Here is a 27,175-nt window from a genome sequence, read left to right as displayed (position 1 = left end):
TAAATCCTTTGCTCATTATCTTATTATAAAAAATTTTCTAAAAAAAATTTGGGAGTTATTGGGGATTGAACTCAGGGGCACTCAACCACATCCCCAGTCCTATGTTGTATTTTTATTTAGAGTCAGGATCTCACTAAGTTTCTTAGTGCTTCTCTAATTTGCTGAGGCAGGGTCTGAACTTGAGATCTTCTTGCCTCAGCCTCTGGAGCCACTGGGATTACAGGCCTGTGCTACTGCACGTGGCTCATTATCTTACTTTTTGATACATTTCAATACAAGCTGCAGACAATAATATACTTTACTCTTAAAAATTTCAACATTCATGTTATTAACAAGAGTTCAACTTTTTTTTAGGTATAATGAACAAACATTGAAAGGTACAAATATATATAGCATCGGATGTGTTTCTTTTTTCTTTTTTTTTGGTACTGGGGATTGAGTCACTTAACCACTGAAGTGGAGCACTTAACCACTGAACCACATCCCCAGCCCTTTTTATTTTTTTTATTTTTGAGACGGGGTCTTGCTAAGATGCTGAGGATGGCTTTGAATTTGCAATCCTTCTGCCTCAGCCTCCCAAGTTGCTGAGATTACAGGTATGTACCACTGTGTCCAGCTGTATTGGACAAGTTTTGACAAAGGCATAAAACCAAACCTCTATCACTCCAGAAATTTCCTTCAAGTCCTTTCCTAGTAAATCCCTTTCCCTGCCACAGAGGCAATAATTATTTTGACTTTATTCATTGTAAGTTAGTTCAGCCTTGCTCTAGAACTTAAAAAAAAAAAAAAGAACCACATGATACATAGTCTTTTATGTAAGACTCCCTTAACTCAGTTTAAAGTCTTTGAAATTAATTCAGGTTGTTGTATGTATCAGAGTTCATTCTTTTATTTTTCTAAGTAGTTTCTATTGTACGGCTGTAAAATAGTCTGTTGATTCATTTTCCTATTAGAGGGCATTTGAGGTTTGTTACAGTTTTTATATGAAGAATCTTTGAAAGCCTTGTGAGTCGAAGTCTTGGTCCCTAATGCAATAATGCTCAGAGGTGGGGATTTTAGGAAGTGATTGGATCACAGGGTCTTTATCCATGGATTGATCCATTGAGGGATTCATAGCAGAATAGATTATTGGGAGGTTAGGGAAAATGTGGAAAGTGGAATCTACTTGAAGGGAGTGGATTCTTTGGGGCATGCCCTCAGGGGCTAAATCTTGTCCCCAGCCCTTTTTTCTCTCTGTTTCCTGGTCTCTATGAGGTGAACAGCTTTGCTCCATCACACCCTCCTGCCATGGTATTCTGCCTCGCCAAAGGCCCAGAAGCAATAGAATCAGCCAACCACGGACTCATACCTCTGAAACCGTAAGCCAAAATAAATCTTTCTTCCTTTTTAGTTGTTTATTTTAGGAATTTTGCCACTGTGATGAAAAGTTGAATAATACGTGGTTGCTGCCAATTTTTGAATAAAGTTGCTAAGGACATTTCTAATTCATTTCTCTAGGGTAAATAAAAAAGAATTGTTTGATCCTAGGGTTGATGTGAAACCACCAAAACATTTTCCAAAGTAGTTGTACCATTTTTAGTGTTGTCAGTTTAAGAATTTTAGCTGTTCTGGTGGGTATATTGTGGTTTTAGCTTTCATATTTCATATTTCTAGCTTGTTGTGGTTTTAGTTTTCATTTCTCTGATGACTAATGATGATTTTTATGTGCTTATTTACCATTTGAATAGGTTGCTTTATAAAATGAAGCAACCTATTCAAATAAATAAATTAAATGTTCAAGTTTTTGCTCATTGGATAGTATTTTTATGTGTATAAGGGTTATATGTCTATTAAGATAGTAAAAAGAAAAGAATGGGGAATTCTGTGAATTCAGATATGTAAAAATATAAAGAGCTAAATAAATACAAAATACATTGATGTAATTTGTCAGATGGGGCACCATCTGTAAGTTGACTTAAAAATTAGGCTCTGACAGGACTCACCCAGGAATATGGGCTAAGGTAACCAAGACCACATTGTAGCTTTTGGGGAAAAGTGTTAGGAATTATATCTTACCAGTGTTTTGGTATATGTTAATATAATTGAAGCTGAATTTGATAGTATATGATCATTATTATTACATTAATTTTTCTTCTGATTTTAAAAGAAATGAAAACATATTTATGGGCATCTAAAAGTATTGTGGGCTCTAGGCACTGAACCACTCTGCCTAAAGGTGAGAACCCTGAAGAGGCCGTGCCATCCTTAAGTTATAGCAAAAAGAGCTATTGTAATTGTAAAAGAAAGTCGAACCTGAGTCAGGATTGTGACAAAAACTGTCTTGGAGGTGTGCAGTCCAGGACTAATGCCCTGACTCAAATCTCTGGTTGTATTTAATGTGATTCTTATTGAAGTTCCAATGATGTTCTTCATAGAAATAGAAAAGGCAGTCATGAAATTCATTTGGAAAAATAAGAGGCCCAGAATAGCCAAAGCAATCCTTAGCAAGAAAAGTGAAGCAGAACACATCACAATACCAGACCTTAAATTGTACTACAGAATTGTAGTAACAAAAACAGCATGGTATTGGCACCAAACAGACATGAAGATCGACAGAACAGAATAGATGACACAGAGACTAACCCACACATTTACAATTATCTCATACTAGACAAAGGTGCCATAAACATATGTTGGAGAAAAGATAGCTTTTTTCCACAAATGGTGCTGGGAAAACTGGAAATCCACGTGTAGTAGAATGAAATTTAACCCCTGTCTCCCACCCTGCATAAAACCCAAAGTGGATCAAGGAACTAGGCATTAGACCAGAGACCCTGAGCCTACTAGAAGAAATTGTAGGCCAAACTCTCCATCATGTTAGCTTAGGAACCAAATTCCTCAACAAGGCTCCTAAAGCTCAAGAAGTAAAATCAAGAATCAACAAATGGGATAGTATAAAACTAAAAAGCTTCTTCTCAGCAAAGGAAACAATCAAGAATGTGAACAGAGAGCCTACAGAGTGGAAGAAAATCTTTGCCACCTGCACCTCACATAGAGCATTAATCTCCAGGATATACAAAGAACTCAAAAAATTTAACACCAAAAAACCAAATAACCCAATCAATAACTGGGCCAAGGAACTGAACAGGTACTTCACAGAAGAAATATGAATGGTCAACAAATATATGAAAAAATGTTCAACATCTCTAGCATTTAGAGAAATGCAAATTAAAATTACACTGAGATTCCATCTCACTCCACTCAGAATGGCAGTTATAAATAATACAAGTAACAATAAGGTGAGGATGTTGGGGAAAAGATACATTCATACACTGCTGGTATGACTGCAAATTGATGCAACCACTCTGTAAGCAGTATGGAGATTCCTCAAAAAAATTAGAATGGAACCACCATTTGACCCAGTTATCCCATTCCTTGGCATATGCCCAAGGGACTTGAAATCAGCATACTACAGTGACACAGCCACATTCATGTTTACAGCCGCTCAATTCACAGTAGCAAAGCTATGGAACCAACCTAGGTATCCTTCAACAGATGATGGATAAAGAAAATGTGGTACATATACACAATGGAATATTACTCAGTCATAAAGAAGAATGAAATTATGGCATTTACTGGTAAATGGATGGAACTGGAGACTCTCATACTAAGTAAGTCAGTCCCAAGAAAACGAAAGTGTGAATGTTCTCTCTGATATATTGGTGCTAACTCACATTTAGGGGGTGAGGGGAATAATAGAAGTTGATTGGATTAGACAAAGGGGAATGAAGGGAAGGAAGGGGGAATGGGAATAGGAAAGACAGTAGAATGAATTGGACAGAACTTTCCTATGTTCATATAAGAATACATGACGAGTGTAATTCCACATCATGTTCAACCATAAGACTAGGATTCTGATTAGAATCGGTTATACTCCATGCATGTATAATGTGTCAAAATGGGCTCTGCTGTCGTGCATTTCTAAAAAGAACACACACACAACATAAAAACTTCTGGTTGCTGTGCAAACTACTCACACATCTGAAAGGGCAATCCCCAGAGTGTGGGATGATGTCATCTTTTCCTTGGTAGGTCAGAGCCTCTTGGCCTACTGAAAGCATAAAGTATAGAATTGTACTTTTACAGGAATATTTTGGGGCTAAAGGAACTGTATATATCTGGTAAGGAAGCATTTAAAAGAATTTGGGAGCCGATCAGGGCGCGCAGCCCACACGCACCGCGGCTCCGGGCTTGGAGATCGGTGCAGTTTGGGCTCCCGGACCCGGCGGACAGTCGCGCGGAGGATCGTGCTCAGGCTCTGAGGGGCTGGGGTGGGCGGGGGAGGTTTGGCCCGGAGCCTCTGGCGCTACACCCGCATGAGGACGCGAGTGAAATAGACCAAGGTGGAATTTCCAAGGGAGAAGCTTCGGGGTGGTTTTGGTCCATTTCTCCGGCGAAGAAGTAGACATGGCGAGCGACTCCCCGGCTCGCAGCCTGGATGAAATCGATCTCTCGGCTCTGAGGGACCCTGCAGGGATCTTTGAACTGGTGGAACTTGTTGGAAATGGAACATATGGGCAAGTTTATAAGATTTACTGCTTCCCCCAAACCATCCTGTTTTCACTCCAGGGCCACACCCTCACTGTTATGGTGTACCCCAGCAGCACATGTGTGAGATGATGCAAGAACGTTCAGAGGGTCGTCATGTCAAAACTGGCCAGCTTGCAGCCATTAAGGTCATGGATGTCACAGGGGATGAAGAGGAAGAAATCAAGCAAGAAATTAACATGTTGAAGAAATACTCTCATCACCGGAATATTGCTACATACTATGGTGCTTTTATCAAAAAGAATCCTCCAGGCATGGATGACCAACTTTGGTTGGTGATGGAGTTCTGTGGCGCTGGCTCTGTCACTGACCTGATCAAGAACACAAAAGGTAACACACTGAAAGAAGAGTGGATCGCATACATCTGCAGGGAGATCTTGCGGGGGCTGAGTCACCTGCACCAGCATAAAGTGATTCATCGAGATATTAAAGGGCAGAATGTCTTGCTGACTGAAAACGCGGAAGTTAAACTAGTGGACTTTGGAGTCAGTGCCCAGCTTGATCGAACAGTGGGCAGGAGGAACACTTTCATCGGGACCCCCTACTGGATGGCACCAGAAGTCATTGCCTGCGATGAAAACCCAGATGCCACATATGATTTCAAGAGTGACTTGTGGTCTTTGGGAATCACCGCCATTGAGATGGCAGAAGGTGCGCCCCCTCTCTGTGACATGCACCCCATGAGAGCCCTCTTCCTCATCCCCCGGAACCCAGCACCTCGGCTCAAGTCTAAGAAGTGGTCAAAAAAATTCCAGTCATTTATTGAGAGCTGCTTGGTAAAGAATCACAGCCAGCGACCAGCAACAGAACAGCTGATGAAGCACCCGTTTATACGAGACCAGCCGAATGAGCGACAGGTCCGCATCCAACTCAAGGACCATATTGATAGAACAAAGAAGAAGCGCGGAGAAAAAGATGAGACAGAGTATGAGTACAGTGGAAGTGAGGAGGAAGAGGAGGAGAATGATTCAGGAGAACCCAGCTCCATTCTGAACCTGCCAGGGGAGTCCACGCTGCGACGGGACTTCCTGAGACTCCAACTGGCCAACAAGGAGCGTTCGGAGGCCTTGCGGAGGCAGCAGCTGGAGCAGCAGCAGCGGGAGAATGAGGAGCACAAGCGGCAGCTGCTGGCCGAGCGCCAGAAGCGCATCGAAGAGCAGAAGGAGCAGCGCCAGCGGCTGGAGGAGCAACAAAGGCGAGAGAAGGAACTGCGGAAGCAGCAGGAGAGGGAGCAGCGCCGGCACTATGAGGAGCAGATGCGCCGGGAGGAAGAGAGGAGGCGGGCGGAGCACGAGCAGGAGTATAAGCGCAAACAATTGGAAGAACAGAGACAAGCAGAAAGGCTGCAGAGACAGCTAAAGCAAGAGAGAGACTACTTGGTTTCCCTTCAGCATCAGCGTCAGGAGCAGAGACCTATAGAGAAGAAGCCACTGTATCACTACAAGGAAGGGATGAGCCCCAGTGAGAAGCCAGCGTGGGCCAAGGAAGTAGAAGAACGGTCAAGGCTGAACCGGCAGAGTTCACCTGCCATGCCTCACAAGGTTGCCAACAGGATATCTGACCCTAATCTGCCCCCAAGGTCGGAGTCCTTCAGCATTAGTGGGGTTCAACCTGCCCGAACACCCCCTATGCTCAGACCTGTTGATCCCCAGATCCCACAGCTGGTAGCTGTAAAATCCCAGGGACCTGCCTTGACTGCCTCCCAGTCAGTGCACGAGCAGCCCACGAAGGGCCTCTCCGGGTTTCAGGAGGCCCTGAGCGTGACCTCTCACCGCGTGGAGATGCCACGCCAGAACTCGGACCCCACCTCTGAAAACCCTCCTCTCCCCACTCGCATTGAGAAATTTGACCGAAGCTCTTGGTTACGACAGGAAGAAGACATTCCACCAAAGGTGCCTCAAAGAACAACTTCTATATCCCCAGCGTTAGCCAGAAAGAATTCTCCTGGGAACGGTAGTGCTTTGGGACCCAGACTAGGATCTCAGCCCATCAGAGCAAGCAACCCTGATCTCCGGAGAACCGAGCCAGTCTTGGAGAGCCCCTTGCAGAGGACCAGCAGCGGCAGCTCCTCCAGCTCCAGCACCCCCAGCTCCCAGCCCAGCTCCCAGGGAGGCTCCCAGCCTGGATCGCAAGCGGGGTCCAGTGAGCGCACCAGAGTTCGAGCCAACAGTAAGTCGGAAGGATCACCTGTGCTCCCCCATGAACCCTCCAAGGTGAAACCAGAAGAATCCAGGGACATTACCCGGCCCAGTCGACCAGCTGATCTGACGGCATTGGCCAAAGAATTAAGAGAACTCCGGATTGAAGAAACAAACCGCCCCCTAAAGAAGGTGACTGATTACTCCTCCTCCAGTGAGGAGTCAGAGAGTAGTGAAGAAGAGGAGGAAGATGGAGAGAGTGAGACCCACGATGGGACAGTGGCTGTCAGTGACATACCCAGACTGATACCAACCGGGGCTCCAGGAAGCAATGAGCAGTACAACGTGGGAATGGTCGGGACCCATGGGCTGGAGCCCTCTCATGCAGACACCTTTAGCAGCAGTATTTCAAGAGAAGGCACCCTGATGATTAGAGAGACGGCTGGAGAGAAGAAGCGATCAGGCCATAGTGACAGCAATGGCTTTGCTGGCCACATCAATCTCCCTGACCTGGTGCAGCAGAGCCATTCCCCAGCTGGGACCCCCACCGAGGGCCTGGGACGTGTCTCCACCCATTCCCAGGAGATGGACACCGGGACCGAATATGGTATGGGAAGCAGCACCAAAGCCTCCTTCACCCCCTTTGTGGACCCCAGAGTATACCAGACATCTCCCACTGATGAAGACGAAGAGGATGAAGAATCATCCGCTGCAGCTCTGTTTACTAGCGAACTTCTTAGGCAAGAACAGGCCAAGCTGAATGAAGCAAGAAAGATTTCTGTGGTAAATGTAAACCCAACCAACATTCGGCCTCATAGTGACACACCAGAAATCAGAAAATACAAGAAACGATTCAATTCAGAAATACTTTGTGCGGCTCTGTGGGGTGTAAACCTTCTGGTGGGAACCGAAAATGGCCTGATGCTTTTGGACCGAAGTGGGCAAGGCAAAGTATATAATCTGATCAACCGGAGGCGGTTTCAGCAGATGGATGTGCTGGAGGGATTAAATGTTCTTGTGACAATATCAGGAAAGAAGAATAAGCTGCGAGTTTACTATCTTTCATGGTTAAGAAACAGAATATTACACAATGATCCGGAAGTGGAAAAGAAGCAAGGGTGGATCACCGTCGGGGACCTGGAAGGCTGTATACATTACAAAGTCGTTAAATATGAAAGGATCAAATTCTTGGTGATTGCCTTAAAGAATGCTGTGGAGATATATGCCTGGGCTCCTAAACCATATCACAAGTTCATGGCGTTCAAGTCTTTTGCAGATCTTCAGCACAAACCTCTGCTAGTTGATCTCACTGTAGAAGAAGGTCAAAGATTAAAGGTTATTTTTGGCTCCCACACCGGTTTCCATGTAATTGATGTTGATTCAGGAAACTCTTATGATATCTACATACCATCTCATATTCAGGGCAATATCACTCCTCATGCTATCGTCATCTTGCCTAAAACAGATGGAATGGAAATGCTCGTCTGCTATGAGGATGAGGGGGTGTATGTGAACACCTATGGCCGCATAACTAAGGATGTGGTGCTCCAATGGGGAGAAATGCCCACATCTGTGGCCTACATTCATTCCAATCAGATAATGGGCTGGGGCGAGAAAGCTATTGAGATCCGGTCAGTGGAAACAGGACATTTGGATGGAGTATTTATGCATAAGCGAGCTCAAAGGTTAAAGTTTCTATGTGAAAGAAATGATAAGGTATTTTTTGCATCCGTGCGATCTGGAGGAAGTAGCCAAGTGTTTTTCATGACCCTCAACAGAAATTCCATGATGAACTGGTAACAGAAGAGCACTTGGCACTTATCTTCATGGCGTTATTTCTAATGTAAAAGAACATAACTCATGTGGACTTATGCCAGTCTAGAGGCAGAATCAGAAGGCTTGGTCGAATATACCACTTTCCCCTTTCCTCTCCCTCCACCCCTCCCAATACAGTCCATCTTTCAGTGTTGCAGCCTGGTCGAGAAGGAGAGAAAAGGTGGCAGGAATGTCCAGGAGATCCCCAAGGATGCTGCGTTGTCTGTGGACAAAGATGGACCATGTGCCCTTCGGAGTTAGGGATAGAAACAGATATTGTGTGCTCTTGAATAAGCTGTGTAATGGTGGCTTTTGAGTTTTTTACCTTTTTTCTTTACTCCCTTACTTTGTAAGAACGGGGAGAGAATGCTCACTGAGAAAATGAGTCTGTTTTTAATTGTCTGCTGCTAGCTTTAAGTATACAGTATGTTGTAAAACTTCCAATTTCCAATGGTGAGAGACAGCACAATAAATGTACTTTATCTCCTTTCAAAAAAAAAAAAAAAAAAAAAAAAAAAAAAAAGAATTTGGCCTATTAGAGTAATATATTAGTTTTATAATTCCGAAGTAAGTATGCAATTGAGCAATTGTCTTAGTTCAAGTTGAAATATTATACATTTATTAAATTACAACTTGCAAAGAACTTGTGAAGGTTTTGTTTGTTTAAGCAGTACTTGAAAATCAAAGATGCTAAATGTATTACTATAGTTAGAACTATTTAAGGGAATTAATTAAATTAAAAATCTTTCTTTAAAGCAGGTGTGAAAATTGTCTCAATTTTAAAGCAAGTTATATGTTTTTAGAACTGAGTCTTACTTCCTATAATGCTTACAGAATAATTAGATTTTGAATAATCCGAATGATAATTTTGAAAATGAAAATAACATTCTGTGCCCAAAATCCACCCAAGAAGATATGAAAAAGGACCTGGCACTGACATATGTGCCACACTGGGGGAAATCTGCTTTGGATACGTGGTGGGGAGGGCAGGTGGTATAAAACGGGGTGCCAGGGAAGTAAGAGGAAAAGCCTGCACCTTTTGACGAAATCTCATTTGTGTCATGGTTTGGTCTCAGTCTCAAGAGCAAACTCAGCTTGAGCTATGAATGTATTTGTGAATTCACATGGCAGGTGCGCCCTGGGCACTGACACCCCAATGTCAAAGCCTTCTATCAGTTCGCTATTATCACCTTTCTGTAAAACACACTTTGAAATTTAGCATCAGTACCTGATCTCTCAAATATGGATTCCACCTTGGCCTGAACTCATTGCTTTTGCATTATTTATCTGGATATTTATTCCACTCAGTTTTTTTTTTTTTTTTTTTTTTTTTTTTGTACTCCCTAGGTGAAAATTAGAGCTTTTGGAAGCAGCTTCAAGTTTTTTAGTCACTAGGGTCCTATTTACCCTCATTTACCAGAACAAGAATTTGTTAAATCATGCCCTAGTGGCCCGAATAAATGGATGCCCCTTTCAAATTGCCTAATTTGCATCCTGACCATGATTTAGCCACCCAGCAACATCTAGAATTCTATTTTTATTTTTTTTTCTCATTAATTAACTTTCTAGCTGCTTTGATAACTGTTCTCACAGTACCCATATCATATTGTGTAGATGAGGGAAAGGAATACGACTGAGGGAATGGGAGCCAGTTCAAGTTACTATATAAGAATACATATTCATATGCAAAGAGTATCATTTTTTAAATGTGAAGAACATGATAATCCCACAGAGTTTAACAGTTGCATTAATTTCTCATGAAAGTTACAAAGTCTTTGTTGCCTGGGATATTGTCACCCTTATTCTATAATGTATTTGCCTTCTTCACCCACCTCCTAGAACTACACCTCCCACCTATCCAGAGTTGAACCTTTGCAGGAAATTTGTACTACATGGTTGTTACTATTTCCCGATCATCATTGATTGACCAAGATGGAAATCTAATTTAAGCTTGGCCATTCCTTTCTGGAAATTGTGACTTTAGAGAGTGGAAAAGTACCTGATAGTACACAAATGCCAGGCTCTATGATGGGGATTCTGAGGCTACTGTGCATTCCTGTACCAAATATTCTCAATAAGTCATGAAATTTAAATCTTTTTAAAAAATCACCCTTAATTGAAGAGAAAAATAATGCAACCTTAAATGAAAGAAACATCATGGTCCACACAGATTTTTAGGTTCTGCAGTATTAGGGTTTTCATTCCCAGCTTACGGCAAATAACAGTATATAGGAACTTCAGTCTGAAAGACCAAACTGGTCAGGCACAGTGGCATTCTCCTGTAATCCCAGTGACTTGGGAGGCTGAGGTAGGAGAATCATAAGTTTGAGACCAGCCTCAGCAATTTAACCAGTTCCTAAGCAACTTAGCAAGACCCTGTTTCAAAATAAAAAATGAAAAAAGGGCTGGGGATGTGGCTCAGTGGTTAAGTGTCCCTGAGTTCAATGCCCAGCACCCTCCCACCAAACCAAACCTATCTTTCTTTCTTTTTTTTTTTTTAATTTTTTAAATTTTAATTAAAAATCATAAATTTACATAGGGCAATGTTGTTTGATTCATTTTGTTATTTTTTTCCCTTCCCCCCTCCCCTCCACCCCTCTTTTCCCTCTATACATTCCTTTCTTCCTCATTCTTACCACCCTCCTTATCCCTAACCCTAAACCTAACCCTAACCCTAACGCTAACCCCTCCTACCCACCCCCGTATGTCCTCATCCGCTTATCAGCGAGATCATTCATCCTTTAGTTTTTTGAGATTGGCTTATCTCACTTAGCATGATATCCTCCAATTTCATCCATTTGCCTGCGAATGCCATAATTTTGTCATTCCTCATGGCGGAGTAATATTCCATTGTGTATATATGCCACAGTTTCTTTATCCATTCATCAATTGAAGGGCATCTGGGTTGGTTCCACAATCTGGCTATAGTGAATTGAGCAGCTATGAACATCGATGTGGCTGTATCTCTGTAGTATGCTGCTTTTAAGTCCTTTGGGTATAGGCCAAGGAGTGGGATAGCTGGGTCAAATGGTGATTCCATTCCAAGCTTTCTGAGGAATCTCCATACTGCTTTCCAGAGTGGCTGCACTAGTTTGCAACCCCACCAGCAATGTATGAGTGTACCTTTTTCCCCACATCCTCGCCAACACCTATTGTTGCTTGTGTTCTTGATAATCACCATTCTAATTGGGGTGAGATGAAATCTTAGGGTAGTTTTGATTTGCATTTCTCTTATTACTAGAGATGTTGAACATTTTTTCTTATATCTGTTGATTGCTTGTACATCTTCTTCTGTGAAGTGTCTATTCATTTCCTTAGCCCATTTGTTGATTGGATTATTTGTATTCTTGGTGTAGAGTTTTTTGAGTTCTTTATAGATTTGGGATATTAGCGCTCTATCTGAAGTATGATTGGCAAAGATATTCTCCCACTCTGTAGGTTCTCTCTTCACATTACTGATAGTTTCCTTTGCTGAGAGAAAGCTTTTTAGTTTGAATCTATCCCAGTTATTGATTCTTGCTTTTATTTCTTGTGCTATGGGAGTCCTGTTAAGGAAGTCTGATCCTAGACCAACAAGTTGAAGGTTTGGGCCTACTTTTTCTTCTATAAGATGCAGGGTCTCTGGTCTGATTCCGAGGTCCTTGATCCATTGTGAATTGAGTTTTGTGCAGGGTGAGAGATAGGGATTTAGTTTCATTCTGTTGCATATGGATTTCCAGTTTTCCCAGCACCAGTTTTTGAAGCGCTATCTTTTCTCCATTGCATATTTTTGGCGCCTTTATCTAGTATGAGAAAATTGTATTTATTTGGGTTTGTGTCCGTGTCCTCTATTCTGTACCATTGATCTACCTGTCTATTTTGGTACCAATACCATGCCGTTTTTGTTACTATTGCTTTGTAATAGAGTTGAAGATCTGGTATTGCGATACCCCCTGCTTCACTCTTTCTACTGAGGATTGCTTTAGCTATTCTGGGTTTCTTATTCTTCCAGATGAATGTCATAATTGCTTGCTCTATTTCTGTAAGGTACATCATTGGGATTTTAATTGGAATTGCATTGAATCTATATAGCACTTTTGGTAGTATGGCCATTTTGACAATATTAATTCTTCCTATCCATGAACATGGAAGATCTTTCCATCTTCTAAGGTTTTCTTTAATTTCTTTCTTTAGTGTTCTGTAGTTCTTATTGTAGAGGTCTTTCACCTCTTTTGTGAGATTGATTCCCAAGTATTTTATTTTTTTTGATGCTATTGTGAATAGGGTAGTTTTCCTAATTTCTCTTTCTGAAGATTCATCACTTATGTATAAAAATGCATTGGATTTATGAGCATTGATCTTGTAACCTGCTACTTTACTGAATTCACTTATGAGTTCTAAGAGTTTTCTGGTGGAATTTCCAGGTTTCTCTAAATATATAATCATGTCATCAGCGAACAGGGATAGTTTGAGTTCCTCTTTTCCAATTCGTATCCCTTTAATTTCTTTGGTTTGTCTAATTGCTCTGGCTAGAGTCTCAAGAACGATGTTGAATAGAAGTGGTGAAAGAGGGCATCCCTGCCTTGTTCCAGTTTTTATGGGGAATGCTTTCAGTTTTTCACCATTTAGAATGATATTGGCCATGAGCTTAGCTTAGAGGGCCTTCACAATGTTAAGGAATGATCCCACTACCCCAATTTTTTCTAGTGTTTTGAGCATGAAGGGGTGCTGTATTTTATCGAATGCTTTTTCTGCATCTATTGAAATAATCATGTGATTCTTAACTTTTAGTCTGTTGATATGGTGAATGACATTTATTGATTTCCAGATGTTGAACCAACCTTGCATCCCTGGGATAAAACCCACTTGATCGTGGTGCACTATCTTTTAAATATATTTTTGTATGCGATTTGCTAAAATTTTGTTGAGAATTTTTGCGTCGATGTTCATTAAGGATATTGGTCTGAAATTTTCTTTCCTCGATGTATCTCTGTCTGGTTTAGGTATCAGTGTGATATTGGCTTCATAGAATGAGTTTGGGAGGGTTCCCTCTCTTCTATTTTATGGAATACTTTGAGAAGTATTGGAATGAGCTCTTCTTTAAAGGTTTTGTAGAACTTGGCTGAGAACCCATCTGGCCCTGGACTTTTCTTTGTTGGTAGGCTTTTGATGACCTCTTCTATTTCATTGCTTGAAATTGATTTATTTAAGTTGTGTATGTCCTCCTCGTTCAGTTTAGGTAATTCATAAGTCTCTAGAAAGTTGTTGATGTCTTTGAGGTTTTCTGTTTTGTTGGAGTATAGATTTTCAAAATAGCTTCTAATTATGTTTTGTATTTCACTCGTGTCTGTTGTGATATTTCCTTGTTCATTCCGAATTTTAGTAATTTGAGTTTTCTCCCTTTTTCTCTTTGTTAGCGTGGCTAAGGGTTTATCAATTTTGTTTATTTTTTCAAAGAACCAACTATTTATTTTGTTAATTTTTCCGATTGTTTCTCTTGTTTCAATTGCGTTGATTTCGGCTCTGATTTTAACTATTTCCTGTCTTCTACTACTTTTGGTGTTGGTTTGCTCTTCTTTTTCTAGGGCTTTGAGCTGTAGTGTTAAGTCATTTATTTGTTGATTTCTACTTCTTTTGTTGAATGTGCCCCATGAAATAAATCTTCCTCTCAGTACTGCTTTCATAGTGTCCCAGAGATTTTGATATGATGTGTCTTTGTTCTCATTTACTTCTAAGAATTTTTTAATTTCCCTCCTGATATCTTCTGTTATCCATTCATCATATAATAGTGTATTATTTAATCTCCAAGTATTGGAGAAGTTTCTGTTTTTTATTCTGTCATTGATTTCTAATTTCAGTCCATTATGATCTGATAGAGTACAAGGTAGTATCTCTATCTTCTTGTATTTGCTAACAGTAGCTTTGTGGCATAAAACATGGTCTATTTTAGAGAAGGATCCATGTGCTGCTGAGAAGAAAGTGTATTCTTTCTTTGTTGGATGGTATATTCTATATAAGTCGGTTAAGTCCAAATTGATGATTGTGTTGTTGAGATCTATGGTTTCTCTATTCAATTTTTGTTTGGACGATCTATCCAGTGGTGAGAGAGGTGTGTTAAAATCACCTAGTATTATTGTGTTGTGGTCTATTTGATATATGGAATTGAGAAGGATTTGTTTGACGTACATGGATAAGCCAATGTTCGGGGCATAGATATTTATGATTGTTATGTCTTGCTGATTTATGCTTCCCTTAAGCAGTATGTAATGTCTTTCTTTATCCCTTCTGACTAGTTTTGGTCTAAAGTCCACATTATCTGAAATGAGGATGGATACTCCAGCTTTTTTGCTGTGTCCGTGTGCATGGTATGTTTTTTCCCATCCTTTCACCTTTAGTCTATGGGTGTCTCTTTCTATGAGATGGGTCTCTTGCAGGCAGCATATTGTTGGATTTTTCTTTTTAATCCAATCTGCCAGTCTATGTCTTTTGATTGATGAGTTCAGGCCATTAACATTCACAGTTATTATTGTGATATGATTTGTATTCCTAGTCATTGGACTCATTTTTGTTTTTTGACATGATTTGGTTTCTTCTTTATTTGGCTATTCCTTTAGGTTAGTTCCTTCCATTGCTGATTTACATCGTTGTTTTTCATCTCTTCCTCATGGAATATTTTGCTGAGAATGTTCTGTAATGCGGGCTTTCTTTTAGTAAATTCCTTTAGCTTTTGTTTATCGTGGAAGGATTTTATCTCATCATCAAATCTGAAAGTAAGTTTTGCTGGGTATAAAATTCTTGGTTGGCATCCATTTTCTTTCAGGGCTTGAAAAATGTTGTTCCAGGCCCTTCTAGCTTTTAGGGTCTGGACTGAAAAATCTGCTGATATTCTTATTGGTTTCCCCCTGAATGTAATCTGATTCTTTTCTCTCACGGCCTTTAACATTCTGTCTTTATTTTGAATGTTAGGTATTTTCATAATAATGTGCCTTGGTGTAGGTCTGTTGTAATTTTGCATATTTGGAGTCCTATAAGCCTCTTGTACTTGGTTTTCCATTTCATTCTTGAGATTTGGGAAACTCTCTGATATTATTTCATTGAATAGATTGTTCATTCCTTTGGTTTGTTTCTCTAAGCCTTCCTCAATCCCAATAATTCTTAAATTTGGCCTCTTCATGATATCCCATAATTCTTGTAGATTCTGTTCATGATTTCTTACCATCTTCTCTGTTTGGTCAACCTTGTTTTCAAGATTAAATATTTTGTCTTCAATATCAGAGGTTCTATCTTCCAGGTGATCTATCCTATTGTTTATGCTTTCTATGGCGTTTTTAACTTGGTTTATTGTTTCCTTCATTTCAAGGATTTCCGTTTGGTTTTTTTTCAGTATCTCTAACTCTTTATTGAAATGCTCTTTTGCTTCCGTTATTTGCTCTTTTAACTGTTGATTAGTGCGTTCATTTAATGCCTGCATTTGTTCTTTCATCTCCTCGTTTGCTTCCCTGATTGTTTTAATTATGTACATTCTGAACTCCCTTTCGGACATTTCTTCTGCTGTGCTGTCATTGGGTTTTATTGATATAGTATCTAGGTTTGTTTCGGACATTTTCTTCCCTTGTTTTCTCATATTGCTCAGATGTCAATGGGACTCTGTGATATTGTAGATTTCCTCTATTGGCTTATAGTGACCCTGTAGATTTCCAGTGTATCACCTACCAGCCTTCAGTAGCCAGAAGTCTTGGATTAATTTGATAATGCAGTGCTTCTGAAGAACGCTGCCCCTAGCCCGCTACTGGTTCCAGGGAGAGAGACCTGGAGAGGTCTCTTGTTGCCCAGCCCTGGTTCCAGAGGCTGGTTGTAGATCAGAGGTCTCCACTGGCTTGGGGACTTGTGGCTGGCTCTGTGTAGACAAGCTCTCACTGGGCGATTTGCCCCAAGAAGCTAGCCTACAGAGGCGCTTCCTGCCGGAGGGGGGCTGGGCTGCTTGGGGAAGTCCCTGGTGCCCTGTGCTGGTCACTGAAGCAACCTGTGGGCGGGCTGGAGCTGGCAGGGGGGCGGGCCAGAGCTGGCCGCACTGCTTCTGTGCAGAAGGGCTCTCACTGGCGGGCCTGTTCCGAGAGGCTGGAGGATCTGTCCCTGTGGGCGGAGCCCACTGCCAGACTGCACAGAGCTGCCTGGGGGAGATGCTATCTGCCCTGTCCCACTCTAATAAGCCACTCGAATCCGGGCCTGCTGCCCAGCTGAGCTTCACTGGGTGGGGGAGACTCACCCCATGATTCTATTTTAGTCCGAGACTCTCAATGCCTCCCCTTCTTGAATCCTGGGTTCTGGGGCAACTGGAGAGGCAGTCGCCCTCTAGTCCGCCATCTTGGATCGCCCCGTGGAAAAAGCCTGCAGCTGGAGGGGGACAATGCTGCCTGGAGAGGTCTCTGGCTGCCCAGCCCTGGTTCCAGAAGCCGCTTGCGTGTCGAATATCTCTGCTGGCTTGGGGACTTGTGGCTGGCTCTGCGTCGAGAGGCTCTCACTGGGCGGTCTGCCCCGGGAAGCTAGCCTAGAGAGGCGCTTCCCACCGGAGGGGGCTAGGCTGCTTGGGGGAGTCCCTGGCGCCCTGTGCTGGTCTCTGAAGCAACCTGCGGGCGGGCCGGAGCTGGCCGCGCTGCTTCTGTCCCTTTTTTTTTTGAAGTGAAGTTATGTTTCAGTCAGTTTTTTCACTGCTGTGACTAAAAGATCTGACCAGAACAATTGTACAGGAGGAAAGGTTTATTTAGGGGCTCACAGTTTCAGAGGTCTTATTCCATAGAAGGCTCACTCTATTCCTTGGGGCTTGAGGTGAGGCAGGACATCATGGTGGAAGAGTGTGGCAGAGGGAAGCAGCTCACATGATGTTTGGTAGGCAGAGAGATTCCACTCTCCAGGTACAAAATAATACCCCAAAGGCACGCCTCACAATGAACCACTTCTTCTAGCCACACCCCAACTACCTCTAGTTACCACTCAGTTAATCCCATCAGGGATCAATTTAGTGATTATGTTAAGGCTATAACCCAATCATTTCTCCTCCAAACCTTCTTGCACTGTCTCACATGTGAACTTTTGGTGGACACCACATCTTAACCATAACAAGTTAGTCGTCAGTAAAAATGCACAACGTGACTTTACTTGTTTGTTTTCTGTACTCGGGATTGAACTCAGGGCTTTGCACATGCTAGTCAAGCACTCTACCACTGAGCTACATCCACAGTCTACAGAATTTTTACTTTCTTTAAAATTTTTTTTTGTAGTTGTAGATGGACAGCATGCCTTTATTTTGTTTGTTTTATGTGGTGCTAAGGATTGAACTCAATGTGTCACCACATGCTAGGCAAATGTTCTGCCACTGAACTATAGCCCCAGCCCTGAAAATATTTACTGTTCTGTGGAGTTTTTTTTTTGTTTGTTTGTTTGTTTTGGTTTTTGTTTTTTTTTTTTTTGTACAAGGTATTAAAAACCCAGAGGTGCTTTACCACTGAGCCACATCCCAGGCCTTTTTATTTTGAGACAGGGTCTCACTGAGTTTCTTAGGGCCTCTGTAAGTTGCTGAGGTTGGTCTTGAACTTGCTCCACCCTCCCAAGTTACTAGGATTACAGGCATGAGCCAGTGCTCCCAGTATCTAGTACAGACTTTTAAATTCTATATTATATATACACTGATCAACAGCTTCATTCAGATTTTTTGTGGGGGGGGTATCGGGATTGAACTCAGGGGCACTTGACCACTGAGCCACATTCCCAGCCCTATTTTGTATTTTTTTTTTTTTTTTTAGAAACAGGGTCTCACTGATTTGTTCAAGCACCTCACTTTTACCGAGGCTGGCTTTGAACTTGTGATCCTCCTGCCTCAGTCTCCCAAACTGCTAGACTGCAGGCATGCGCCACCATGCCCGGCTAATTCAGATTTTTAACAGATATTAAGTGAGTCTATAATTGATTGTGCCAATATTATTGGGGATACAAAATGATTAGGAGTGGTCTCTGACTTCTAAAGGTTGTGCCCAATAACAAATGGAGAAAGTCAATGCTATAGACTGAATGTCTGTGTCCCTCCAAAGTTCATGTACTGAAGCCCTAATGCCCAAAGTGATTGATGGTTTTAGAAGGTGGCGCCTGTGCAGGTGATTAGGTCATGGGGGGCGGGCCCTCATTAATTAGTGATCCTTATAAAAGGGACCTCTGAGAGCTTTCTCATTCCTTCCACCACATGAGAACAAGGAGAGAAGTCACCATCTGTGAACCAGGAAATGAGCCCCCACCAGATACTGAACCTGTGGGCACTTAGAGCCCAGATCCAGAGCTTTGATAAACAATTGTTATATATGAGCTGCCCAGTCTGTGATACTTCATTATCACATCCTGAATGACCAAGAGAGTAAAAAAAATAAATATAAATTCCTTTCCTCCCATTTCTCTGCTGATGGGGTTCTATGGGGAGATGGAAGTAATTACAGGACCAGCTAGTAACAGCTAGTCCTGACAGGCCTTCCTTGAGTGTGATGGGCTGACAGAACTGGCTCCATGAGAATGTTATAGGCCAGACTCTAAGGGAAATGACTAAACAGAATCCATTTTGCTCTGAGAATCCATGTTATGTAGAAAATAAGCTTTTCCCATGGGAACATCCCACCTCTGTGCCTATCATCAGTTACTTGGTGTGACATGTTTAATAATATACAATGGCGGCGTTTCAAGATGGCGGCCTAGAGGGTGGTTGCATTTCATGTTGCTCCAGGACTCAGGATTCAAAAAGGAGATATTGAGAGACTTGGGACCAAATCAAAGCAGCCGGGTGAGTCTCTCCCATTGGGGAGGCGTCCCGGATGGGGCGGTCATCCCGGAACACAGGGAACTTTGTGAAGTAGAGCTGCCGGCGAGACGCCCCTCCCCCCGCTGGAGCAGTGAACTCGGACAACTGGGAGCGTCGTAAAGGAGGCTGCTCAGCACAGCGCTGGGACTCAGAGCAACCACTGGGGCTCCGGGGGCTGCCCAGGGGAGGAGCGAAGAGGAGAGCTGTTTGGACTCAGAGCAACCACTTCTGAACACTCCTGCCCTGAGGAGGAGGAGGAGGAGTGTGGCCGCTTGGATTCGAAGTGACTGCACCAGAGCTACAGGCGGTTGCCAGAGGAGAAGCAGCGCGGCGAGCTGTTTGGACTCAGACCACTTCTGAACACCGGGGCCTGCCCTGAGGAGTAGGAGGAGGAGGAGGAGGAGGAGTGTGGCAGGTCGTTTGGACTCGCAGTGACTACATTAGAGCTCCAGGTGGCCGCTTAGAGGAGGAGGCGAGTGGTGAGTTGTTTGGACTTAAAGCGACCGCTCCTGAACACCGGGGGCTGCCTGGAAGAGGAGCGCAGTAGGTCGCTTGGTCTCGAGTGGCAGCACCAGAGGTCCGGGCGGCTGCCCAGAGGAGGCATGCAGCACGTCACGTGGATTCAGAGCCACTCAGAGCGACCGCTCCTGAACACCCGGGGGGTTACCTGGAGGAGGAGAAGGAACGGGGAGGATCACTTCGACTCGGAGTGATTGCCCAGGGCTATGGGCGGTTGGTGGGAGGAGGAGGCACACAGTGAGTTGCTCGGACTCCTAGTGACCACACCGGAATACTGGGTGGCTGTCTGGAGGAAGAGGCGTGCGGCGGGTCTCTGGGACTCAGAGCGATTGTACGGGGCCCCAGGTGGCTGCTCAGAGGAGGGGCCGCATAGCCAGGCGATTAGGTGCACAGCAGGGTCCCAGGATCTAGGAGGCTTCTTGGTGGAAAAGCCGCACAGAGACACGCTTAGGGCGGAGCGAAGGTACCAGGACTGTGGGCAGATTCTCTGAGGAGGGGCAGCCTAAGGAGATTCATCTGCGAAGGGTGAGGCTCCCAGGCCCAGGAGGTAGGGCCGGGCCCCTGGGAATTTTACAGAGGAAGGCAGCCCAGCCCAGGTGGTAGCTGTAAATTGAGGGGAACCTCTAGGAGGGGAACTGACCAGCGAGACCTCCCCACCGGGTGAGTCTTCCCTGGCGGGTGAGGTTTCCCCACAAGGATGGTAAAACCAGAGACTCAGGCCCAAACAGGCCTTGCCTCAGCCCGCAGCCTAGTTCCCCTTTGGATGACCATTGGTCAACAAGTGGAGGCACCTCTGCCCGCTAGCAGGGAATATACCCCACCTGAAGGCCACCACTCCTAGAGACTCCTAGAGAGGCAGCTTCCTTGTGGTGCACCACATTATCAACTTCCTCCGAGACTTCAGCCTACTGAAGGCTAAGAGGGGATATATATAGAAATCTTCAAGGACATTGTAAGTCAATAGAGGAAATCTGCAATATCTCAGCGGTCCACTGATACCTGAACAATATGAGAAAACAAGGAAAGAAAATGCCGCAAACAAATCTAGATGTTACATCAATAAAACCCAATGACAGCATGGCAGAAAAAATGACAGAAAAGGAGTTCAGAATGTACATAATTAAAATGATCACGGAAGCAAACGATGAGATGAAAGAGCAAATGCATGCACTGAATGATGAGATGAAAGAGCAAATGCATGCACTGAATGATGAGATGAAAGAGCAAATGCAGGCAGTGAATGATCGCACCAATCGACAGTTAAAAGAGCAAATACAGGAAGCAAAAGATCATTTCAATAGAGTTAGAGATATTGAAGAAAAACCAAACAGAAATCCTTGAAATGAAGGAAACAATAAATCAAATTAAGAACTCCATAGAAAGCATATTCAGTAGGATAGAACACCTGGAAGAAGAACCTCAGACATTGAAGACAAAATATTTAACCTTGAAAACAAAGTTGAACAAACAGAGAAGATGGTAAGAAATCATGAACAGAATCTACAAGAACTATGGGATATCATGAAAAGGCCAAATTTAAGAATTATTGGGATTGAGGAAGGCCTAGAGAAACACCAAAGGAATGAACAATCTATTCAATGAAATAATATCAGAAAATTTCCCAAATCTCAAGAATGAAATGGAAAATCAAGTTCAAGAGGCTTATAGGACTCCGAATACACAAAATTACAACAGACCCACACCAAGGCACATTATAATGAAAATACCTAACATACAAAATAAAGACAGAATTTTAAAGGCTGTGAGAGAAAAGAACCAAATTACATTCAGGGGGAAACCAATATGGATATCAGCAGACTTTTCAATCTAGACCCTAAAAGCTAGAAGGGCCTGGAACAACATTTTTCAAGCCCTGAAAGAAAATGGATGCCAACCAAGAATCTTATACCCAGCAAAACTTACCTTCAAATTTGACAATGAAATAAAATCCTTCCTTGATAAACAAAAGCTAAAAGAATTTACAAAAAGAAAGCCAGCATTACAGAACATTCTCAGCAAAATATTCCATGAGGAAGAGATGAAAAACAAAGAAGCAAATCAGCAAAGGGAGGAATTATCCTAAAGGAATTGTCAAATAAAGGAGGAAACAACTTGTGTCAAACAAATAAATAAATAAAATTTAAAAAATGAACCAAATGACCGGGAAACCAAATCATATCTCTATAATAACCCTGAATGTTAATGGCCTGAATTCATCAATCAAAAGACATAGACTGGCAGATTGGATTAAAAAGAAGGATCCAACAATATGTTGCCTACAAGAAACTCACCTCATAGAAAAAGATACCCATAGACTAAAGGTGAAAGGATGGGGAAAAACATACCATGCACATGGACTCAGCAAAAAAGCTGGAGTATCCATCCTCATTTCAGATAATGTGAACTTTAAGCCAAAGTTAATCAGAAGGGATAAAGAAGGTCATTTCATACTGCTTAAGGGAAGCATAAATCAGCAAGATATAACAATCATAAACATCTATGCCCCAAACAGTGGCTCATCCATGTATGTCAAACAAATTCTTCTCAATTTCAGAAACCAAATAGACCATAACACAATAATACTAGGTGATTTTAACACGCCTCTCTCACCACGGGACAGATCTTCCAGACAAAAATTGAACAAAGAAACCATAGACCTCAATAACACAATCAACAATTTAGAGTTAACGGACAATTATAGAATATATCATCCAACCAAGAGCGAATACACTTTCTTCTCAGCAGCACATGGATCCTTCTCTAAAATAGACCATATATTATGCCACAAAGCTAATGTTAGCAAATACAAGAAGATAGAGACACTACCTTGTATTCTATCAGATCATAATGGATTGAAGTTAGAAATAAATGAAAGAGTAAAACACAGAAACTATTCCAATATCTGGAGATTAAACAATATGCTATTATATGATGAATGGATAACAGAAGATATTAGGAAGGAAATTTAAAAAGTCTTAGAGGTAAATGAGAACAAAGAAACATCATATCAAAATCTCTGGGACACTATGAAAGCAGTACTTAGAGGGAAATTTATTTCATGGAGCGCATTTAATAAGAAAAGTAAAACTCAACAAATAAACGACCTAACACTACAGCTCAAAGCCCTAGAAAAAGAAGAACAGACCAGCACCAAAAGTAGTAGAAGACAGGAAATAGTTAAACTCAGAGCTGAAATCAATGAAATTGAAACAAAAGAAACAATACAAAAAATTGACAAAATAAATAGTTGGTTCTTTGAAAAAATAAACAAAATTGATAAACCTTTAGCCACACTAACAAAGAGAAGACGAGAGAAAACCCAAATCACTAAAATTCGGAATGAACAAGGAAATATCACAACAGACAGGATTGAAATACAAAACATAATTAGAAGCTATTTTGAAAATCTATACTCCAAAAAATAGAAAACCTCGAAGACATCAACAGGTTTCTAGAGACATATGAATTGCCTAAACTGAATGAGGAGGACATACACAATTTAAATAGACCAATTTCAAGTACTGAAATAGAAGAAGTCATCAAAAGCCTACCAACAAAGAAAAGTCCGGGACCAGATGGGTTCTCAGCCGAGTTCTACAAAACCTTTAAAGAGCTCATTCCAATACTTCTCAAAGTATTCCATAAAATAGAAGAGGAGGGAACCCTCCCAAACTCATTCTATGAAGCCAATATCACACTGATACCTAAACCAGACAGAGATACATCGAGGAAAGAAAATTTCAGACCAATATCCTTAATGAACATCGATGCAAAAATTCTCAACAAAATTTTAGCAAATCGCATACAAAAACATATTAAAAAGATAGTGCACCATGATCAAGTGGGTTTCATCCCAGGGATGCAAGGTTGGTTCAACATCCGGAAATCAATAAATGTCATTCACCATATCAATAGACTTAAAGTCAAGAATCACATGATTATTTCTGCATCAATAGATGCAGAAAAAGCATTTGATAAAATACAGCATCCCTTCATGCTCAAAACACTAGAAAAAATAGGGATAGTGGGAACATTCCTTAACATTGTAAAGGCCATTTATGCTAAGCCCATGGCTAATATCATTCTAAATGGTGAAAAACTGAAAGCATTCCCCCTAAAAACTGGAACAAGGCAGGGATGCCCTCTCTCACCACTTCTATTCAACATCGTTCTTGAGACTCTAGCCAGAGCAATTAGACAAACCAAAGAAATTAAAGGGATACGAATTGGAAAAGAGGAACTCAAACTATCCCTGTTCGCTGATGACATGATTATATATTTAGAGGAACCTGGAAATTCCACCAGAAAACTCTTAGAACTCATAAGTGAATTCAGTAAAGTAGCAGGTTACAAGATCAATGCTCATAAATCCAATGCATTTTTATACATAAGTGATGAATCTTCAGAAAGAGAAATTAGGAAAACTATCCCATTCACAATTGCATCAAAAAAAATAAAATACTTGGGAATCAATCTCACAAAAGAGGTGAAAGACCTCTACAATGAGAACTACAGAACACTAAAGAAAGAAATTAAAGAAAACCTTAGAAGATGGAAAGATCTTCCATGTTCATGGATAGGAAGAATTAATATTGTCAAAATGGCCATACTACCTAAAGTGCTATACAAATTCAATGCAATTCCAATTAAAATCCCAATGACGTACCTTACAGAAATAGAGCAAGCAATTATGAAATTCATCTGGAAGAATAAGAAACCCAGAATAGCTAAAGCAATCCTTAGCAGGAAGAGTGAAACAGGGGGTATTGCAATACCAGATCTTCAACTCTACTACAAAGCAATAGTAACAAAAACGGCATGGTATTGGTACCAAAATAGAAAGGTAGATCAATGGTACAGAATAGAGGACACGGACACAAACCCAAATAAATACAATTTTCTCATACTAGACAAAGGTGCCAAAAATATGCAATGGAGAAAAGATAGCCTCTTCAACAAATGGTGCTGGGAGAATTGGAAATCCATATGCAACAGAATGAAACTAAACCCATATCTCTCACCATGCATGAAACTAAACTCAAAATGGATTAAGGACCTCGGAATCAGACCAGAGACCCTGCAGATTATAGAAGAAAAAGTAGGTCCAGATCTTCAACATGTCAGCTTAGGATCAGACTTCCTTAACAGGACTCCCATAGCACAAGAAATAAAAGCAAGAATCAATAACTGAGATAGATTCAAACTAAAAAGCTTTCTCTCAGCAAAGGAAACTATCAGAAATGGGAAGAAAGAGCCTACAGAGTGGGAGAATATCTTTGTCAATCATACTTCAGATAGAGCGCTAATCTCCAGAATCTATAAAGAACTCAAAAAACTCTACTCTAAGAATACAAATAATCCACTTGACAAATGGGCTAAGGAAATGAATAGACACTTCACAGAAGATCTACAAGCAATCAACAAACATATGGAAAAATGTTCAACATCTCTAATAATAAGAGTAATGCAAATCAAAACCACCCCAAGATTCCATCTCACCCCAATTAGAATGGCGATTATCAAGAATACAAGCAACAACAGGTGTTGGAGAGGATGTGGGGAGAAAGGTACACTCATACATTGCTGATGGGGCTGCAAATTAGTGCAGCCACTCTGGAAAGCAGTGAGGAAATTCCTTAGAAAACTTGGAATGGACCCACCATTTGACCCAGCTATCCCACTCCTCGGCCTATACCCAAAGGACTTAAAATCAGCATACTACAGAGATACAGCCACATCAATGTTCATAGCTGCTCAATTCACAATAGCTAGACTGTGGAACCAACCTAGATGTCCTTCAATTGATGAATGGATAAAGAAACTGTGGCATATATATACAATGGAATATTACTCAGCCATAAAGAATGATAAAATTATGGCATTTGCAGGCAAATGGATGAAATTGGAGAATATCATGCTAAGTGAGTTAAGCCAATCTCAAAAAGCCAAAGGACGAATGATATTGCTAATAAGTGGATAATGACATATAATGGGGGGAGGGTAGGGTTAGTGTTAGGGTTAGAGTTAGGGTTAGGGAGGGGGGCAAGTATGGAGGAAGGAAGGACTGTATAGAGGGAAAAGAGGGGTGGGAGGGGTGGGGGGAAGGGAAAAAATAACAGAATGAATCAAACAACATTACTCTATGTAAATTTATGATTACACAAATGGTATGCCTTTACGCCATGTACAAACAGAGAAACAACATGTATCCCATTTGTTTACAATAAAAAAATACATTATTAAAAAAATATATATATATACAATGGCAACTCCTATGTAGTAAAGAATTGCTCTCTTTTGATTCCTATTGCTCCTAAACAATGTACCATGTGAACAGTGATTGTGTGGATGTTAGTAACCATTTTTAGTTTGTACCTAGGTAAGGGTCATTTTGACCCACTTCCCCCTCTGTCGATGATCTCATGATGTTAATATGTAATTTCGAATCTTAGCAACAGACACTTATGATTAATGTGATTTTTGGTATAAGAACTCCTAGAACCCTGTGGTGGGGGCTGTTCTCCCAATAGCCATTTTTTGGAGCATTGTGTGAGACAGTCAGCTGGCCGGCTTAATAAAGACTCTGAAATTTGGACTTCTCAGTGGTGATCGGTCTGTTCTTAAGTTGCGCCCCATAACATGAGCTGACGGAAGAGCCCTGAATAGGAGAATGGAGACCTGGGTTTCAGGCTGGGCTTTGCCAGCACTAACAGAGCTCTGTCGTTCCTGTATCTTGCTTGCAGAAACATCTCCCTACATTGTTTTCCTGTTCTTTTTCATGACTGGAAATGGAGCACAGGGAAACTGAGAAAGGGGCTCACATGGATAGATCACTCAGGATTCACTTGTTGGAGAGGGACACTGCTCCATGTTTTAAGAAAAGGAGTTTTTTAATGAAGGTATTTAGGTACTAAAAAAATTCTGAAAGAAAAAACTCCAGGTTGGGCCTCTGGGATGATTCTCAAGAACATATTGCAGAATTAGTTCCCCAGGGAATCAGAGACTGAAATAGGAGCAGGACGTATTGACTTTGAGGACACGCCTCCATAACCTTGATCCAGCACTGATTACCTCTGGACACTGTGAAGCTAATGATGGACCTGAACTCTGCTGTAGAAAACTTCAGTGGATCCAGGGCAGCGTTTGCCAGAGGAAGACAGCATAACAGGAAAGATGGCCTCCTCACATCTACTTCAGAACAGCAACTGTAACAACAATGATGATTATACTAAAGCTACCACTTATTGACACCAATTTATATTATTACCAAAGCAATTTATATAATTAACCCACTCTCTTA

At 41.6% G+C, this 27,175-nt stretch overlaps 1 protein-coding gene and 1 long non-coding RNA gene across 4 annotated transcripts in view; both read left to right on the top strand.

Moving 5' to 3' along the window:
• LOC306669394 overlaps positions 1–27,175 on the top strand; it is a 70,626-nt gene that overhangs the window by 7,478 nt on the left and 35,973 nt on the right. The window lies entirely within an intron of this gene.
• On the top strand, positions 4,294–9,024 carry LOC306669748 (traf2 and NCK-interacting protein kinase). Its single transcript, XM_079153895.1, has 2 exons — positions 4,294–4,569; positions 4,677–9,024. The coding sequence occupies exons 1-2, from the start codon at positions 4,447–4,449 to the stop codon at positions 8,523–8,525; spliced, it is 3,972 nt and encodes a 1,323-aa protein (XP_079010021.1). The 5' UTR covers positions 4,294–4,446; the 3' UTR covers positions 8,526–9,024.

The sequence above is a fragment of the Sciurus vulgaris genome (genome assembly GCF_902686455.1).
Source record: "Sciurus vulgaris genome assembly, chromosome: 9".
In the NCBI taxonomy this organism is placed as follows: Eukaryota; Metazoa; Chordata; class Mammalia; order Rodentia; family Sciuridae; genus Sciurus; species Sciurus vulgaris.
The sequence above is the reverse complement of the archived record's forward strand: the minus strand, read 5'-3'. Positions and strand labels throughout refer to the sequence as shown.

Excerpts from the sequence above, each read along its gene's own strand:
- LOC306669748 (XM_079153895.1), top strand. The coding sequence starts at position 4,447 with ATGGCGAGCGACTCCCCGGCTCGCAGCCTGGATGAAATCGATCTCTCG. Across the intron at positions 4,570-4,676 it reads CATATGGGCAAGTTTATAAG|GGTCGTCATGTCAAAACTGG; the intron begins ATTTACTGCTTC and ends GAACGTTCAGAG.